Genomic DNA, 20,112 nt, shown 5'->3' with positions numbered 1-20,112 from the left:
TACGTCCACGCCTGAAGACATGGTGCTTCGCTGGCTGATTGTGGACGTCGCCGCGGCCGAATGCGGCGCTGTGCGAACACCGCGGTCACCTCTGCTCCTGACCGCGCAGTAGCTCCTCCAAAGCCGCTGAGAGCATGCAGACTGCCGAGCGCTCTGTGTGAAGGTTAAACAGGGCGGATCACTGCTGTCAGCCTCTCATAAACCCTTATTGTCTGCGTTGGATAGCCTCGCTTCTTTACCAAAGAAAAGAAAAAAACTGAAAATCTGCGGATATTTCCGAGGATGGAGCGGAATGGGAATACATGTGAGGATGACTCTCTGTGTGCTGAGGAGGAGGAAGAAGTGGATCCAAGAATCCAGGTGAGAGATGTCAGGAAAAGTTGGGATGAAATATTCCTGAAAAGGCAAATCCTGTATGGAGTTTAGCATATATTACCAATGTAATATACTGTTGAACATATCATATGTGCCTTTTAATGCTTTCTTAGCACATGTAGGGACACAGCAGACTGAACAGTTAGTAATTTGACTAAGCAGAAGTCACACAGTTTACCCTCCAGATACACAGTCTGCCTCTCTTTGTCCTCCTAATGTTTGCTGTAAACAGGGAGAACTGGAGAAGCTGAACCAGTCCACAGATGACATCAACCGCTTGGAGAGCGAGCTGGAGGTAAGACCAAATAAAAGAAAAAGTACAGACATCTCTATCATTAATGGATCTGTCCTGCTGTGGTAAACACTCTCAGCCCAGGCTGAACTGAGAGAGCCTTCCAAATCCACATTCTGGTTTGAAATGTTTTCACTTAAATAGATGAAGTCTCTGTTTCTGTTAAAGCTCAACAGCAGCTTGCAGAAGTGTTTACACCCCTAGAGCTTTTTCACATTTTCTCACATCATCACAACAACAAACAGTGGTGTGTCTTATTGGGATTCTATGTGATAGACCCACACAAATCTCTGTATAGTTGTGAACTGAAATGAAAATAATGGATGGTTTTCAAGTTTTCAAAACATCTTAGCCATTCTAAGTTAATGCATTGTCTTCATATAGATTCTCAAGATTAGATTCAGGTCTGAACTTTGACTAGGCCATTATAATGCCTAAATATGCTTTGATTTGAACCATCATATTGTATCTCTGGCTACTTGTTTAGGGTTGTTGTCCTACAATAAGGTGAACCTCAATCTAAGCCTCAAGTCTAGGTCAGGTTTTCCTTTAGGGTTACTCAGTATTAGTTCCATCCATCTTCCCATCAGCTCAGACCAGACTCCTTTTTTCCTGCTCAAGAAAAACATCCCCACAGCATGTGTGTGCCACCACCATGTTCCACAGTGGGAATGATGTGTTCGGGGTATTGTGTAGTGTTATTTTCTTTAAACACAGATCGACTCTATTAGTTGACCCCTGAAGGCACTTAGTGCCCTGGATTTAAACTAGGGTATCAGTGTAAAGGGGGTGCTACACCATTAAAAATCGTAAAATTTTAAATGCATTATTTTCTTTATAGTTTCACAGTTATACACTATTATTATACACTACTGTAAGTTGGTCTATTATGTAAAATAGACCATAGCAGTAGTGTCTGGATTTTAAAACGGCTCATCTTTCTGAGCTCATCAAATCAGAAAGATGGAAAATTCTTGCACAGTGTGGGATCTTTCTGAAGAAAACTTGGAACAACATCTTAATAGCACCTCTGTAGCAACTTAGATCCCAATTGCTCTCACCATTGCCCTGCTACTCCCTTCCCCTGATTGTAAAGGCAGAAATGAATCGCTTTAAAAGAGAAAGAAAGCTGTAAAGTCAAGTACGGAAGACTGGAAAGATTGATTGTTTGTAGAAAGGATTTTTTATTGCTTTGGCTTGCATTCAAATATGCTTATTGGGTTAGTGTTCAACAAAACCTAAACATTCCAGAGCGAGGCCACAGTTTTTCTTATCCTAAAAGTAGGCTTCTTCTGTTTCTCAACCCAGAGCCGGGATAAAAACACGAGACAGACGCCGGGATTTTCCTTTTTTACTTTGTTTCCTCTTCTTTAAAAGAAAAAAAAAACCCTTCTTACTTCATTCATAATGCTTCAAGAATCCCACCCTTCTGAATGGCAAATATAAAATCACAATTGTGACATAAGCAAACTGTAAAATAAGCAATGTCCTGAGGCCAAACGTGTTTTCTTGTACTGCCAGGAAATGAAGGAAGGTGTACTGTAGATTTAGAGGATTTAGAAAAACATTCATGCAGCAACGTTATATCCTTTCTCCCACTGTGTGTGACTCTGCCGACAGGAAAATGACTGGTGCTACTAGTATTAGCAGAGAGAGGGATATTTTGCTGTTATTTTCTTGCTGTCTCTCTAGATCCTGGGTCGACTCTTCCACTCTCTTATCAGCTGACCTCACAGGTTTCCTAAAGGATCCAGGTCAGGGGGCTGAGGTTGCCATGGAAAAAGGTTGATTTTATGTCAGGGGAACCAATATTCTGCTGACTTGACCATATGTTTAAATGAACGACACAAAGAACAGCCCAAAGAGTCTATGATGCCATGCACTCTAACAAAGCTCTCAGGGCCTTAGGAAGAGAAGCAGGTCCACAGCATCATACATCCTGCACTCTGCTTAACAGTGAGCGTCAGGTGCTTTTTCACATATTCATTCTTTGTATTATGCCAGACCCGTCTGAAGTGTTTGCTGCTGAAAACCTTACCTCATCTGACCAAAGCTTCAGTTAAAGTCCTAGTAGAGTTTAGTAAACCCCACATGTGAACATTTGTGATGCTAGGAAAGAAAAGGCTTTTCCTCGGAGGCCCCCTAACCAACAGGTTGGTGTGTTGATGGAATCTTACAGCTGATATGGAGACTTAGTGACTCCAAGATGCCACTCTTTGTTGTAGTTCTCTAACACATTATTTTTAGAGTGCTTTTCTGAAAGCCATTTCCTGCTTAAGAAGATCAAAACACATCTGACTTATTTGAACAGAATATTCTCTCGTCTTTCCCATTTTGAAGAATGGTTTAGAGAAATGGGCATCTGTGTAATGTCATATTTATACCCCAAGAATACAGGACTTTGTGGATGACTAATTAAAAGCTTCTTGGCACTTTAATTAAGCTGAAAATATAAATTATAACTAAAAAAATCCATCAGTTCTATGTAATTTAGAGGAATAGGTATTGGTACCAATAACTGAGCCACCAGAGATTTTGTTAAATGAGGTATTTTTTAACATGTGATAGTTTTCCCTGTGAATAAATGCACTCATGAGATTTTGCATTGATAAAATGTGAATTTATTTGAATGGTTTTTACAGATTTTCACCAGGGGATGGGCCTGTAAATTTTAGGGCGCTGTATGTGCAGTAGCATGCTGGATTTATCTCCTGGATTCAAAGCTGCATCATAATCTCAGTACAGGAATGGCTTGTCAGGAAGTGTTATGATGTCACAGGAAGTGAGCTTCCTGCGGCCCCCTCTCCGTTTTCCCTTCGTTAACCTCTCATTTGCCGCTCAGTCAGCTTGATAACAGGATGCAGGTGCTGCCTTTTTATATCCTCCCAGTTACAGCCTGCACTGACCACCTGAGGCGACATCACACATACACAAACACTGATATGCAGCTGGCTGATGACCTGTCGATTGCTTGATAGAGCAGATTTTAGAATATGCAGTTTTTATTCATGTTTCCACTCCCACATTATCCTCAATGGGGCTCTGTTACTGAGGATACCAAGAGATTAAGTGCTTTAGTTTCAAAGTTCTTCACAGACATTGCTGACAGGTCATGAATGCAGGTCAGTTCAGTCCAGTAACCTGACCCTCTTTTTCTGTGTGGTCAAGGTTTTTATTTGTCACAATGAGAAATGCATGGGCATGCTACAGAAGAAAGAAGGAACGTCTCAGTGTGCCTTTCTGCATCACTACTGCCAAGACCAAACATACAACCCTACACTTGAACAGAGCTTGGCTTTTGGCCATGTTGATACTAACAAACTGGATGTTGTTTTAGTTTTGGTTTGGAGGACACAACCTAAAAAATGGTCTGGAATGCTGATTCCACATGCCTGCAGGCTGGGTGAAGTTTACGTCTTCTTTCTGTAAAATTACACACAAGGCTTCATTTTTGCACAGCAACGTTTTAAATTGTGGGACATATTGCAGTGCTTGTCTAAGGTTTTCCACAAACAGGGGCAGAACAATTTTGGGGTCAGCATATCTCGATGATATCTTCATGTCAACTTGTTGTTTTGCAGCATGCCAGGAAAAAGCCAATTCTGTCCTATCGTCACAACATGTTTGATAATCCCATTCTACCTCTTATTTCCCCTTAGCAAAGAATGTCCATCTGATCTCAGAAATAGCAGAATCTGATGAAGATGATAACCTTCTGAGGATGGTGTGCAACATCTTTTCTTTTAGTTATAGCTCTCAATTTGATCGGGCTACGTGCATAAGGTTAAGAACGCAGAGCTCAGCCCTTAGAAAATCCCCTAGCGGAGATCCCTTGCCGGTGAAGTTGTAAGCCACACCTCTTTGATTCAGCACGGTTGCGTGTTTATTGCACAACTATAATCTGAAAGGGGCTTGAGTCGAAGAGCTGAATGTTATGATGGCGAAGGACCCCAGATCTCATCAAATTTGTCACTTAAGGTGTTACACATTTCTGTTCAGATGATGATCCTCAGTATCCATTTTCCCTGTTTAAACTCTACATTGTATGTTTTATGCTAATGGTAATTATAATAGATTTTAAATGACAGACTTCTGCTTTCAGTTGTACGGAGACGCATAATACACAATAAAATAATATTTTAGGGTTTTGAATAAATTGTTTTCAGCGTCCATATGAGTAACTTATATACACTACCGGTCAAAAGTTTTAGACACACTTTGTCATTTAATGGTTTTCTTTATGTTTAGGACTGTTTACAATGTGTGTAGATTCTCACTGAAGGCATCAAAACTGTGAATTAACACATATAGAATTATGTAGCAAATGAAAAATTGTAAAAGAACTTTAAATATATTATATTTTAGATTCCCTAAAGTAGCCGCCCTTTGCTGTGATGACTGAAATATTGACCTTTGGCCGTCTCTCAAGGGACCTCTGGGAAGTTCTTTCAAGGCTCTCTGGAAAACCATTTCAGGTGACCGCCTCATGAAGATAATGGAGAAAACACAAAGCAGTAATCAAAGCAAATTGTGGCTATTCTGTAATAATCTAAAGCATAAAAATGTTTAGAGTTATTTCACACTTTTTGTTTACTACATAATTCTATGTGTTTATTCACAGGTTTGTTGCCATTGGTGAGAATCTACAATTTAAATAGTCATGAAAATAAAGAGACCCATTAAGTGAGAAAGTGGATCTAAAACTTTTGACCAGTAGTGTTTATTGCACTGACAGTGGAAACACGTATGACGAACAGTCCAGGAGAAGTTCGGGGTAATTAAAGTCGAGGAGACAAAGGTTCAGTGTAGTATAATGTCTTATCACTGTCTGAACTAGTTCTTGATTTACAAAAGGCATAACAGAGGACAACTTAAATCATGGCCTAAAAGCTGACTCTGGCCTGCTTTTTGCTTATGATTAAAAAGTACTGGACCACTCAGCAAACACTGCACTCACTTTACCATGTATGACTTGATAAGCTTATATATGCTGCTTTTTGCGTACCATCACACGCGCAGGACTTCCGCCAGAGGTTTCGAGCAGTGCTGGTAGAAGCATCAGTGAAGCTGGACGAACTGATGAAGAAAATTGGACGAGCTGTGGACGACTCCAAACCTTACTGGGAGGCCCGCAAAGTGGCAAGACGGGTAGGCACACGCACACGCACACACACACACACACACACACCTCTAAAGATGGTAAATATTGGTCCCATCAACATTCAAACCCTCCCTGTTTCTCCCTCACGTGCTGCCTTTAGAGTTGTCATATTACAAAGAGACATAAACTAGGACACACACACACACAGATAGACACTGTCTATTTCAGTGCAGCTATGACACACAAATGTCTGCCGTCTGAAGTATGACTCATAAGATCCTGATTCCTCGGCCAATACAGGGAGGCGCTGGACTCCACATTTCTGGTTGTATCCAATCAGACTGAAGCATCAACATTAGCTTTAGAAATAAATACGATAAAGAGTTCTGCAGAGGGGAAAAGCTCAGTTTGGTGTTTAAACCACAAAGGGAAGTTGTTCTACCCAACTGTAGCAGTGCATGAAGCATAAAAAAACTGTTAGAGAAGGAGTCAGAACATGAAATATGTTTGTAGTCTATCAGTTGATTGTAATGGAAATATGTGCAACATTAGCTCAGGGAAGCAAAAATAGACCTCACGTGATGGCTCCCTTTAAGTAGACATAAGCTGAGCTCTTTAAACTTGTTAGTAATTCTCAGTAAGCCTGTGTCTGTCAATTTCAGAGTCGATCCAGCTTGACTGTACTCTATGCGTGTGTGCACTCGTTTATGTGACCTATTTAGTACCCTTTCTGGTATATTTACTAACTTTCTGAAGACCGATGGGCCTTATGAAGACCAAAGCTCGATCCTAATGCGCCAGACCCCCGTTTCTGGGTTACTGTTAGGGTTAGGTATAAATGTAGCTGCTGAAAATGTGTGTGTGTGTTTAAATAGACCAAAGCCAGTAAAGGCCTGAGGTCAAACTGGAAAATCACATCGGTATGATTTATGGATGAACATTTAATATTTAATACATGACCCATTTCCTCAGGTTTCAGAAATGTCCTCACTGACCCTGGAGCAAAAAACATCAACAGTAGTTCACCAACCCCCCTTTAATCCGTCAGTCTCATCTCCCGCTGCCCCCCATTTTCACCCCTTTACATTCCAACTGACTGAGGTGGGGGAGAGTGTAGGAATTTGCCTGGGCTGCTCTATCTTTTGTACTTTTCACCCAGCATTCTCTTCTGTCTCACTGTCTGTCGTTATGAATGTCTGTGCCCACATTCGCCCACCTTCACCCACTTCTGCCAACCCCACCATTCGTCCCTAGACTCCATCAGAAACAACATAGTGGACAAATGTCTGGAAGGGCTAGACTAGGTGGAAAAAAATGAAATGACTCAGTTGAAGAGTGACACACCAGACCTGCAGGATGGGGTGAGTGGTTATGGCAACATATGACGAGGTGACAGCTTGTTGGTTTTTCAGACAAAGACATAATTTTATTCTTTTGAAGCTCAAAGTGCTCATAGCGCAAAATTTGGACTTCATAATGGAATCGCAACAAAGCCTGGATCAAATTTATCTTAAACTCAGGAGATTTCTTGTCAGAATCATTATGGAGTTTTTTATATTTTATCAACAACAAACTACAATATATTTTATTACTAAACAAACTCAATTTAGTACATAATTGTGACATGAAAGGAAAATTATTTTCCACATTTTTTACATATAAGGGAAAAATGTGGCGTTTATCTACAGCCTCGTGAGTGTCCAAAGCTACCGCACCCTGTTGGCGGTCAGATGCCTTGGAGCTCCACCGGTACTTGGACCCCGGAAACAGTCACCACTCTATCTAAAGACTCTTAAAGGAACGTCTCTCAACCAGTTTCTAACTTTTAGCTCTTTTTAATCTAAGTTAAGGCAGAGGAATGATTACAGAGATCAGCGCTTAGGCTCCCGTCTTGGACCGTCGCCGTGTGTTAGAGGATGAAGAGCCTTGATAGAAGGTCACATATAGTTTTTATATCAATGGATGTGCCCTCCCTCAGTGATTATCAGTAGACTATGTGTCACCATTGTGGTGTCTATCTGTTAGGTTGTGTAGTAGCGGGTGTCCATCCTTAATCTAAGTGTGCTGTAGTTTTCTAATCAACCAAGTTATACCGGCTGCTCCACTATCAAACCCAGTGACCCAGCTTCAGGTCATTTATGACAATCCTTGGGTCTTTTATCCTTGTACTGTATGTCTATGAGCATTCTTATCCTAGTGTAACAAAAGGGAAACATTAGAACTTATATTTTATTTCACTATAGTATAGATGGGAAAAACAGCTAATAGCATATTGATAAAGGTTATTCCTAACATGAGTCAGTACTATGTAGAACCATCTATCACTGCAGGTACAGCTTTTAAGGTATGTCAGCTTTACACAGGTATAGAATACATCTTTGCCCATTCTTCTTTGCAAAATAGCTCAAACTCAGCCAGATTGGACAGAGAGTATCTGTGTTTACTTTAGTTTTTTTCAAGATTAAATGAGGGTGGAAACATACAGCATTTAGTATGTTTGGTCATAGACCACAGCCTGGGCTGTACTTGAGACACCAACCGTGTCTGAGAAAACCCCACTCTGTCCAGGAAGTCCTGGATTTCCATTGTGAGCCTTGATCTTCACTTTGACATTAAAACAGCAAAGATCGACCCAGCTTTAAACTCTTAGTTCGTCTTCTGTTTGTGCTGCACAGTTTCACCTCATCAAATATCCATCATCCTCCGTCTGTTGTCCTCGCAGCTCCTATTTACACTCTGGGAAATGGGTCATGATGCAAGAAAAAGAGGCGGGATCTTTTTCTAGGTACATTTCTCATAACAATAACAATTACTGTAAAATATACAAGTTTTTACCTTTTAAATTTATTACCGTATTTTCCGCACTATAAGGCGCACCGGATTATAAGGCGCACCTTCAATGAATGGCCTATTTTAGAACTTTTTTCATATATAGGGCGCACCGGATTATAAGGCGAATAGAATAGAAGCTACTGCAGTCAAACGTTTGACTGGGGTTGCGTTATGCATCCACTAGATGGAGCTGTGCTAAAGAGAATGTCAACAAAGTCAGTCAGTCAAACTTTATTAATACCCTACAAACCAGCGTTCTGATAACTCCATTCACTCTCATGGTAAGGTCTCCTCTACATAGAAATCTATTGAATAGAGCCAACCGCACGTTAGGAATGCATTGGAGTCTATGAAGTTGAAGTTGAAATCAAACGTTAGTTAAAACGTGAAAGGGAACTTTTCCCTGATTCAGTAAACACGTAAAAGAAACAGTTTGATGCACTAAATCAAACATTAGTACTGTTAACCTTTCCTGTTTCTGTCCCCTGACTGTAGTCAGATGACACAGGGGAGACGCTTTCTCCAGGGCCGAAGTTACTAGTTTCCTCGGGGTTAACTCCCTCACTCATACGTTGCTGAGTTGAGCATGAAGAAACAGCATCAAAACACTGAGTTGTTGACGAGATTCGGGGTTCTTTTTAATGACTTTGCAGCACGTAAAAACACAGGGCTTACAGACTCATACACCGCTGCTCCGGTCGCCGTCTCTACCCACCCCACACACACAATAATACCGACGTCACTCCTTCACTCTTGATTCTCAGCTACGGCAGCACACAGCGCCACCTCTGTCCGGAGGAGTAATGTCAACATCTTCCATACACACACACGAAACATACACCCCACACACTGAGCTTCTAATCACATATAGTTCAGGCAATTCCTGCAACAGTACATTCAAACGTCATACACACACAAGTGGTGTTGGACTAGGAGTAAGCACAGTACAGGTGTTTACCGCTATTACTTCGGCGACGCCCCTGACTACGGTAGCCGTAATGCTGCAAGCGGTGCGGCTTTGTAGTTTACCAGTCGTACTGAAACATTTTGACAGAGCGCCGTGTACAACCAGTATGGATCAACCAATTAACCAATTGATCCATATATAAGGCGCTCCGGATTACAAGGCGCACTGTCATTTTTTGAAAAAATTAATGGTTTTTAAGTGCGCCTTATAGTGCGGAAAATACGGTAAATGTTTTTTTTATTTTTATAGTCGTCATCCTTCGCTTCATTTCACTGGATATTTGGTTTTAACTCCCAGGTAACACTACTCCCTGTCCAGTTCTAATGGTGTTCTTGGGCAGAATTGTGCGTAAGCCCACTCGCTTAGATGAGAAGCAACCCCACCCATGGATTGTATCTGGATGCTTCACTATTAGCACAGCACAAGGGTGATGGAAGCTCTCACCTTTTCTTCTCTAGACAAATGTTTTTCCAGATGTAGGAAACAATCAGAAGATTATTCATCACAGAAAATAACCTTGCACCTATCTTCTGCTGTCCCTCCTTCTTCTTCCTGAAGAATTTCATTCTGCCCATGATATTTTCTTTAGACAGAGGTGGCTTCTATGCTGCTCTTCGTGTTACAAAGCTTTTGTCCATTAGTCTTTACCTTGCTGTGTATTTATTTATTGCAGCTCAGTCTCTTACTTTAAAGCTCTTAAGGATCCAGAGAAGTCTTCTGAACAGAGGTTCCCAGCTTGTGAGGGCGTCTCAATGTAAAATGATGATGGCTGCACACCTTTCATTCATTTTAAATACAAATAAAGCATATCTGCCCATCTTTTATAATCAACCGAATAATTTGAACGATAGTAATTTGAGCAAGACCAGGGTAAACAGATGTTGATAATTACTTTATTTTGGTGTATTGTTTTGCAAAGCAAACCTATTTGCAATTAATTATTCTGCAAAATTAGTCTGCAAAACAAAATATGTCCCTGCAGTAACATCTGGCCATGAATGTATGATGTAATAGCAGCAGTGACAAGAGGAGTAAACTACAAACTGTAATCAACTGAACATCTGCACCAGCTCTGAGCTGCAGTGGTTGTAAAAAACATGAAGCATTTTCTGACAAAAAGAAACCTTTCGGTTGCATGAAAATAACTTTAAATCTAAATCTGCCAGGAGATTTAATCATTCAGAAATATTGTGTGAAAATATAACTTCATGATGCAAATTAACCATGATTAATTTCACTAGCCACACCCAAGTATGAATACTGCCAGACCTTTAGAATCAATAAATCACCCAAAGAGAACCTGTCTGACAACATGAAGTAGGCTGAAAGATTTCAAAAAGCAACACACAGTGTCCAGACCTGAACTATGTCATTGACAAAGCCATTTCTAAGGCTTTGGGACTCCAGCAAAAACACAAATACACAAATGGAGAAAACCTGGTACAGTGTGGAACCTTCCCAGGAGTGGCTGGCCTACCAAGATTACTCTAAGAGCGCATCAACAACTCATCTAGGAGGTCACAAAAGAACCCAGAGAAACATCTAAACCTCTCCAAGCCTCGCTCTACTCAGCCCAGGTCAGGGTTCAACAACAACAAGGAGACTGGGCAGAATGGGATTCATGGGGGAGTCCCATAATGAAAACCCTTGCTTATCAAAAAGAACAAAAAGGTTGTCTTACGCTTCATCTTGATGATCACCAAACAATTTGGAAAAAATTCATTAGACTGATGAGACAAAGGTGAAATTTTCTAGGAGGTGTGTCCTGTTATACGTGGCTTTAAATGAACAAAGCATTCAGAAAAGAAAAAATATACCAACTATCAAACATGGTGGCTGTAGTGTGATGGTCTGGAAATGCTTTGCTTCTTCAGAACCTGAACCACTTGCAGATCTTTGCCAGGAAACATTTAAATGTAACAAAAACTCTGAATAATACATAGATTAATAAAATGGATTAATATCCATTATGCAAAATGAGCAGGTATATGTGTAGCACTAAAATGTTAAGGAAAACCTTCACAATTCATTATCAAATAATTTAAAAACATAATTAATACATATAACCGTGTGTACTCACTAGACCTTTGTTCAATTGCTTCTCATATAAACTTTATTTGTTGGTTGGTGTGTTACTCGTTCCTTATTCTTTCTTCTGGTAAAAATTGGCAAAAATTACATATTAAAAAGTGAAATGATATCTAAACGCTTACTTTTACTACGTCTGTAGTTAAAGCTGCAGCAATAATCTGCTTTAAATACACAGGGACAGTGTTCTGGTCTATAGGTTTTTGCTTCTGGGCTGTTGTTATAGTGCTATATGGTTCTTCTTTCCAGGTTATGTGTTCTAGTAGCTTCATTTCTGTTATCGGTTTAGTTTTGCTGCTGCTGTGTTATTTCAATATGAAACGCGATGCATGACAGGAAAAGTAACACATCTGAGGCTGAACTTCACTGCTGCAAAGAGGAACCTTTCCCAAACAGTCATGGTAAATGTTCAGTGTGATGCTGCCATCTCACTTTTGTCTTTTTCCAAGATAAACTCCACAACTACTTGGCAAACTTAGCAAAATAATTTTTATCTCATGCAAGGACATCTAGTCTAATAGTTTCTGTAACTGCATCATGATGACCTTTAACCTATTCGACTGAAGCAAGTGGGTCCATATATGTGCTGTGGGTTGGGGGTTGACAATAATCTCCCTAATGACTGTGGCAGTGGGCAAGAAGAGCCCACTGACTGCATGTCAGAGCTCCTCAGAGACAAAGTGTCTTTGTCTGCTGGATCAAGGCGTCGTTGTCTTTCTGAATGAGTGTGTATGCAGTGGCAAATCCTCTTAGTTTTTCCTTGGCTGTCAAAATAAATCCCCCATAGATCCTTCAAAGCATGCATAGAAATGACAAACATAAGTTCCATCAGTGTAAGCAGTAGTAGCCTACTCTTTACGGAGAAACACAGCTAGAAAATAATGGTTCCACCTCAAGTGGTCACCATGCTGATGGCTTGAGCTTTTTGTCTCCATGTCGCTTACAAACTCACAGTTAACATTTACTATGTTGGGGGTTTTATGCATACCTCCTGTGCCTTGATGTATGTATGGAATCTCGGCAACAGACTGGGTCAGGGAAAGGGATGGGAATGAGCTGGAGTCCTGTAAACATTGTTTGCAGGTTTTTTTTTTTTCAGAAGTAGTTTCCAGCATGCTAAAAATGATGAAAGTTTTTTTTCTAGGTCTGTTTGTTTCTGAAAAACAACAAAAAAGTTTCACGGCGAGCAGACAGAGATTTAGTTGTAGGCTCAGGCTGTACCTGACCCTATATACAATCCATTGCCAAATTATTCACAACTCATGAACATTTTTACATTTGGTCGTTTAACACAAACCTGAATGTTTTCATTGGGGTTTTATGTAAATGGAAGGGTAATTATGCATTATTTAATTTTTTTACAATCAGATATCTGGAAAATGTGGCATGCATTTGTATTTATCCACCCTTGATTCAAACCTTTGTAGAACCACCTTTAGCTACAATTCCAGTTGCAAGTCTTTCGAGGTATGACTGATATTTGTAACCATTCATCTTTGCAAAATAAGTCAAGCTCAGTGAGATTGAATGGAGAGCGTCTGTGGTGTTAGGTCTGGGCCATTTTAATACAATAATATGCTTCACACTATTCAACCATTTTATTGTAAATGTATTTATTGTTTTTTTATTGTTTGATGCTGAAACAAAAAAAACATACTTTTTTTTGTTTAAAGTGAGTTTTAAAAAAGGATAATAAAAAATTATCTCTATTTTTAGGTTTATCTTCTTTTATAGCTTGTTTTTCCCTGGCCCAGGCCCTGGCTTTTGTCAGGCCACAGTTGTATATGAGAAATTATTCTTAATCTGTTCTGTCTGGTTAACTAACTCTTGTTGAATGTTTGGGGTCCTTGTCCTGCTGTCTTTTTTCAGCCTCACGTCAACACGTTTTCTTCCAAGAGAGTCCTCTATTTAACTTCCTAACAACTCTGACTGGCTGCCCTGCTGAAGAAAAACAATCCCGCAGCATGATGCTGCCACTACCATGTTTCACTGTACTGGCCTATATGCAGTGTTAAGTGTACTTGTAACAATGACTTTCTTTTTGGCACCCTTCCAGGACTAAGACCAGATTAGTGGACAACACAGCTAATAGTTCTCCTTTTAACAGATTCTCCCAGCTGTGGATCTCTCCTGATCCTCCATAGTTACCATGGACCTCCTGGCTGCTGCTTTGAGTAATGCTCACCTTGCATGGCCTGTCTGTAGGCATGAATTATTAATGCTCTCTAACAAACCACTCAGTTCTTCACAGAACACCTGAGGTTACACACAGGTGGACTCTGTTTAAATACTAGGTGTTGCACTGGATTTTATTTAGGGGCATCGGAGTAAATAGGACTGAATACAAATACCGTACTTTTGTTTTTTATTTGTAAAAAATACTGAAAACAACATAATTTCTTCTCCACTTTACAATTACACTTCTACTTAGTTTGTAACATGACAATATGTGGTAATGGTCAAGTGCATCATATAACTGCTCTAAAGTACCTAAACCATCTTAATAATCAGTTCTTTACCATAATTTTGGTTCATCCTACTGTAATGAAAGGCTTAAATAAGAAAATTGTTCCAGAATGATCATCATGCAGGTTTTTAAATTATCTTTAAAATTAAACCTAAACTATCTTGCTGAAATAAACGGAGCTCCAAAGCTGACTGCAAATGAGAGCTCCTGTATTTTTGTACCACAGGCCCAGATTGAAGCCCAAAAAGCCACCCAAGAATTCCAGCGGGCGGTGGAGATCTTGCGGGCAGCCAAGGAGACCATCGCCCTGGCTGAGGAGAAGCTTCTGGAGGAGGACACCCGTCAGTTTGACTCTGCCTGGCAGGAAATGCTCAACCATGCCACCCAGAGAGTAAGAACACACAGGTCTACTCACCCACAGAAAGGTCCATCTTAACTTCTACAGCACCAAGAGTGGAAGTGTCTTTGATGGCTAAAGTATACTGTCTACCTTGATTTTCAGGTGATGGAGGCGGAGCAAGCAAGAACGCGGAGTGAAGCCGAACACAAAAAAACAGCGGTCAACTACAATTCCAGCATCGGGCACATGAAGCAGCTAGAGAAGAAGCTAAAGCGCTCCATAAACAAATCCAGGTCAGTACTTCCATTATGATTGGCTGGAGATGACGCTTACAGGCTTCGCCCTTCTTTGGGCCTCTTATTATGCAAGCGCGCTGAGAAATAGAGGGGTCTTTATACATCATCTGATGCACTCCAGATGTTCCATGTGTTGATTGGACAGCTTTGGGGTGTGCTCCCTTTTTAAGAGTCAGGGAATGTGAATTTTTAACAGAGGGCTGTTTCTCTCTTCTGGCACTTTTTCCTCCCTAAACCTTCTCTCTTATTACTTGTTTTGCAGACCCTATTTTGAACTGAAAGCCAAATATTATCTACAGCTTGAGGTATGTATATGGAAAGGTTGTAAATTTTAGTGGAACTCATAAACATCCAACTATGAACATATTACAGTATTGTTTGTTAATTAAAGTTCTGGTAATTATGTATTTATTTATTTATTTTTATCCTGTTGTTCATATAGAAGAGTTGACAGACAGAGCATGTTGTGACTGTTTAAAACTCTTCTTCTTGAAGATCAAAGTTTAAAGCCTATTTGAATCTCAGGTTTTGAGATGAAATGTAAAGTAATTGTCGGATAAAATCCCAATAAACCTGCTGGAATTTGAGATGAGATGAGACTTTATTCTTCCCCCAAATGGCAAATTGAATTGTCAGAGCAGCAAGACACAGTAAGGTGAAGTGCATATCTAGGTAGATACGTTAAAGAAAACATCATAAACGCTAAAAATAAAAAATTAACGCATTATCTAAAATAAAATTACGACAAATATGAACACTATATAACATAGAAAGAAGAGATATATATGAGGTGAAAACGTATATATATATTGGCAGTATTGTTCATTTATAGGGTTATATTGTAGAGTCTTAATGCTGAAGAGCGGAAGGATCTGCTGAAGTGTTCCTTCCTGCATTGTGGCCTGCAGAGGGGTGAGAGGCGTTGTTCATGATGGATGTCAGTTTATCCAACATCCTCCTCTTCCCCACCTCCACTGTAGATTTGAGGCGTCATCCCACAACTGAACTGACCCTCCTGACCAGCTTGTCCAGGCTACTGCTGTCCCACTCTGTGCAGCTGCTACCCCAGCAGACCACAGTGTAGAACACTGCAGATGCTACCACAATATCATAGAGGAGAGCCCTGCACACATTAAAGGACCTGAGTCACCTCAAAAGGTGGAGGCGACTCTGGGCCTTCTTGTACAGGGTGTTGGTGTGTGTGCACCAGTGCAGTTTATTGTTGAGGTGACCACCCTGGTGCTTATACTCCGCCACAGACCCAATATCCAAACCCTGGATGTTCACTGGTGAGGCAGGAGTGGCCTTCCTGCAGAAGTCAGACACCATCTCCTTAGGCTTGTTGACTAAATAATCTCCTAGTCTCCTTAGATTGTTCCATGGGCATCAGCCTGTGGAACCCCTGGGCTGCAGACTACCACTTCTGACACACAGTCGCGAAGCTTCACATGCTGCGGTCTGTCCGTGAGGTTGTCGGTGGTCCATGCAGCGAGATAACTATCTACTCCTGCATTCTGGAGCTTCACCCTCATATAGGGAAGGCTGGATGGTGCTGAAATTACTGAAGAAGTCAAAAAACATGACCTTCACAGTGCTCCCAGCTAACATATTGTAATATTTTAAATATGGATGGACATTGGGTTGGAGAGCCCAAACAAAGCTTTTATTCCAGCTGCTAACATTTGAAATCCTAACTGAATCTGAAGTGTTTAAATGAAACTCAAAGTCAGTCCCATTAGTTGTTTGCAAAGATATTGTGATATTTGAAAAGCAGATGTACACGGCTGTAGAAGACCTAAACAAACAGAAAATTTACATCAGACAAATGTAGCTATGGTGCTAAATATATGTGGTTATTATCCAGAATGTTAGTTCTAAAGTACGTCTGTGAGCAAGAAAAGCCTGCAGAAGGTTGTTTATTTCACCAACAGACATGCTCAGTCACATTACCACCATAAGTGATAATGGAAAAAAATGTTGGGTGGTGTTAATCCATAAAGCCGTGACTGTCTGAATTGTTTGCTCCCACAAAAATGTCTAAACAGTCGACTTTTTATTTTTTATGTGTGAAAAGGTGTCATGATATTTCCTTCTTTTGACCTTCATGCATCCACTCTCCTGCCTGTTGCTTTAAGTGAAATCTCAAAGCTACAGGTAGATAGTGGAGTAGACAGTCACAGATCACCAGTAAAAACCCCACACTGTCACTGTTTGAGACTTTAATAGTAGAAATGGTGCAGAGATTTGAGTTTGGGACTGGTGCTTGAGTTGCACTTATAGTGACTTCAGACTTGCAATTTGAGAATTGTGAACAATTTTTTTATGGTTTTTTTTTGTGTGACAGTATCTTCCCTGTCTGATTGCCTGCCTGCTGTGTGTTATTATTTTCCTTATAAGTAGCGGTGACATAAAGCTACATGACCAAATGCAGGCACATGTGCAAACCATCACAATCATGGTGAGCACATCTGTTTCTGTCCCATCGTTCGTAATAACGTTTGGCTAAAAAAACTTCACACAAGCAGCAAATAAAAGAGCATCAAATTGCAGCATCTGTGGTATAAAAAATACAGGATGCTGGGTCCACCACATCTAATTTCATTCGCCACCTGAAGACCCACCCGGGTGATATGAATGGTGGATGTTAACATTTATGCTACAAACAAGCTTCGCGCCACATCAGTGCAAACATTAGTTTGTTACTAGTTGTCACTGTAGGGCTTTTTATGCCAGAATCATTATTGTTCCTTTAAATTCTGTTTTAGTTTTCATTTTATAATTATTTATTTGGTTTTTATTTTATTTATATTGTTAGAAAAAGGCAGGATTTTGATTTTTCCTTTTTTCACTGCATTCATTTTTCTTTTAAAATAAAGCATAGCAGATGTCAACTGTTTAAGCAAAATAATATTTTATCCACAAACATGTCAGTTTTGAAAGAAAATAACATTTTTGGAAAAAAATACTGCTAGCAAATTTATCTGTATTTGTGTGTGCTTTTTTTTTTTTACCAGTTTAGGCTAATGATCATACCTAAGATATCACAATGCAACTTTCAATGTAAACTATATAGCAGAATTGTCATGAAAGACCATTACAACTATAAAGTGATTCGCATTTTGACTGCCGTGTCACTCAAATACTAGAGACTTGACTTAAACTTACAAAAAATGACTGGTGAACATCTCTATAATGGTGGAAACTTATAATATCTTCAACCAGAAACCAGCCCTTGCGTATTTGTCTGCTCGTGTAAAGTATGCATCGTCAGTTTTTGTCTGGTGTGTGTTTCTGGATTTTTCACAGCAACTGAAGCATCATGTGGACGAACGTCAGACCAAGCTTGTGGTTGCCAAATCCGAGTACCGCACAGCGTTATGCAACCTAGAGAGCATTTCGGAAGAAATCCATGCTCACCGGCGCTCCCATGCTATGGGAACCAGGGAGCAAGGCGTGGGTGCAGAGGTGGACGAATGTCATGATGACATCGCCAACTTCAAGATGGAGTCAGACGGTCTGTCAAGTAAGTCTTTGATGATTGGCTCTCTTCCCCTTTTTGTCAGTCCATGGTTTTGTTTTGTTGGTGCATCTGGTTGTCTGCATGTTTAATGTCTATGTGTGTACATATTTGTTTCAGTGGTGTCAGTTTCAGTTGACGAAGCAGGCAGTCAAAGCTCAGAGGAGGAGGAAGACACCCACACCACCTCCTCATGCCGAACGATGCCCTCCTCACCTTCCTCACCATGCTCCCATCCTTCCACCTCTGCCTCCACCCTCATGAGCATGCCCTGCTCCTCTGGCTACACCCCCTGCTCCTTCCTCTCAACTTCTTTTTCCTCCTCCATCCTCTCCTCCTCTTGTCCTGAAGGTCTGGAGTCAGAGGGCCTCTGCAGCTCTCATGACCCAGACCTGATGTACAGTTCTGGTCATGTCTCACCTCTCCTGGGCCCTCGCAGCCAGTGCAGTGGAGCTTCTTCTCCAGACTGCGATCAGGAGAGAGGTGTGTGGAAGAATAATAGCCCACAAAATATTGCAGGAACTCGTTAAATGTAGTAAATGCTTTCCCTACCCTATGATCCTGTGCTGCATGGTCTATCACATAAGTTTTTTAAAATAATAAGATATCACTTTCATCCTTCAAGGCTCTGTAGACAGTTTTTGACAGACAGATTTTTAACCAGTTTTTCCTCTTCTCTTCTGTGTTTCAGGCGACAGAGCAGAAGGAGCCGAGGCGTCATTAGAAGGCGGCCTCAGCAGGCTGACCTTGACTGGTTCTCAAAACCCCGGAGACTCTGAGGATGAGCAGGATCCACATTACATCAACCCTGAAATTTCCTCTCCCAGCTCTGCCACGTCCATTCTGCTTCTGAACAGTGTCCAATAAATCTGCATCACACCTGAAAACTCTGACTGCGTCCGCTTCAAGCTCCAACCTGGACTTATTGACAGAGCAGGATGATGAAGTGTGACCGAAAGTAACAGCAAGACGTGAAGCTGCTCTCCTGCATGACTCCCCGTCTCAGTGTTGTGTAAACATCAGTGTTGTCACATGGAAGCTGGTGTGTTTAACATCATTATACCCTTGTTTAATGAATTCTCAAGCTATATGGACATGATAAATGATAGAGGGTGGAAAACAGACAGTATTTGGATCTCTGTGGTATTAGTGCTGGTATTAATCAAAGGGCATTCATGATTTTTAACTGAAACTCCAACGGTTTCCTGAAACAATACTGTTGGACTGATTTTCTTTGGTTTGCTTTTGCAAAGAGACCTTCTTCCTCGACCGGTGTGCCATAACACCTCTTGATGTTTTACCAGAGTGACAGATTTCCTTTTAAAGCTGCTAAAGCTATGCAGTGATGTGTCCAAGTAAATACAGCCATCGTCAGTTAATGCAAACGCTTGAAAGAGCAGACATTTCCACATGAGGAACCAAATGGGACAGAATCAAGCTGTATTTTTTTTGGGGGCTCAACATTGTCACTCCAGCCACTCTGAAAAGCAAATAAGGCGCCGATTTTGGAGAAATGTGAAGGAAGGACCCAGAAGTAACTCTGAGCACTAAACAGACTTAGAGCTTGACCTAACCCTTTAGCTACATAAACGTCTTCCATTGGGCCTTGTGAAAGAGTGAGTGAATGTGTCACTGAGGGCAAAGTTCAGAGAGCATTCTGAGGTTTCTCTGTGTGGCTGAGTGAATGATTTTGTGCTTTGGACAGTTGTTCAGCTATTACCCTGTTGTAGAGATATTCTATATTTATACTCCTGTATTCTTGTATATGAAACATGTTTTGTGGTTACTGTTGTAATTGTTTAGTACAAGATAAGCATTAAATGTGGGCTTCATGTAA

At 40.6% G+C, this 20,112-nt stretch overlaps 1 protein-coding gene across 1 annotated transcript; it reads left to right on the top strand.

Moving 5' to 3' along the window:
- Positions 1-20,112, top strand: LOC124878969 (SH3 domain-binding protein 5-like). Its single transcript, XM_047383196.1, has 9 exons — positions 1-360; positions 608-670; positions 5,687-5,815; positions 14,349-14,513; positions 14,625-14,755; positions 15,021-15,063; positions 18,065-18,281; positions 18,396-18,758; positions 18,967-20,112. Exons 1-9 carry the CDS (start codon positions 283-285, stop codon positions 19,140-19,142), a joined length of 1,365 nt encoding a protein of 454 aa, XP_047239152.1. The 5' UTR covers positions 1-282; the 3' UTR covers positions 19,143-20,112.

The sequence above is a fragment of the Girardinichthys multiradiatus genome, chromosome 13 (assembly GCF_021462225.1).
Source record: "Girardinichthys multiradiatus isolate DD_20200921_A chromosome 13, DD_fGirMul_XY1, whole genome shotgun sequence".
Taxonomy (NCBI): Eukaryota; Metazoa; Chordata; class Actinopteri; order Cyprinodontiformes; family Goodeidae; genus Girardinichthys; species Girardinichthys multiradiatus.
Note: the sequence above shows the minus strand (reverse complement) of the source record. Positions and strands in the feature narration are given on the sequence as shown.

Coding starts and splice junctions, on each gene's coding strand:
- LOC124878969 (XM_047383196.1), top strand. CDS start 283: ATGGAGCGGAATGGGAATACATGTGAGGATGACTCTCTGTGTGCTGAG. Junction 671..5,686: donor GCTTGGAGAGCGAGCTGGAG/GTAAGACCAAAT, acceptor TCACACGCGCAG/GACTTCCGCCAGAGGTTTCG. Junction 14,756..15,020: donor CGCTCCATAAACAAATCCAG/GTCAGTACTTCC, acceptor CTTGTTTTGCAG/ACCCTATTTTGAACTGAAAG.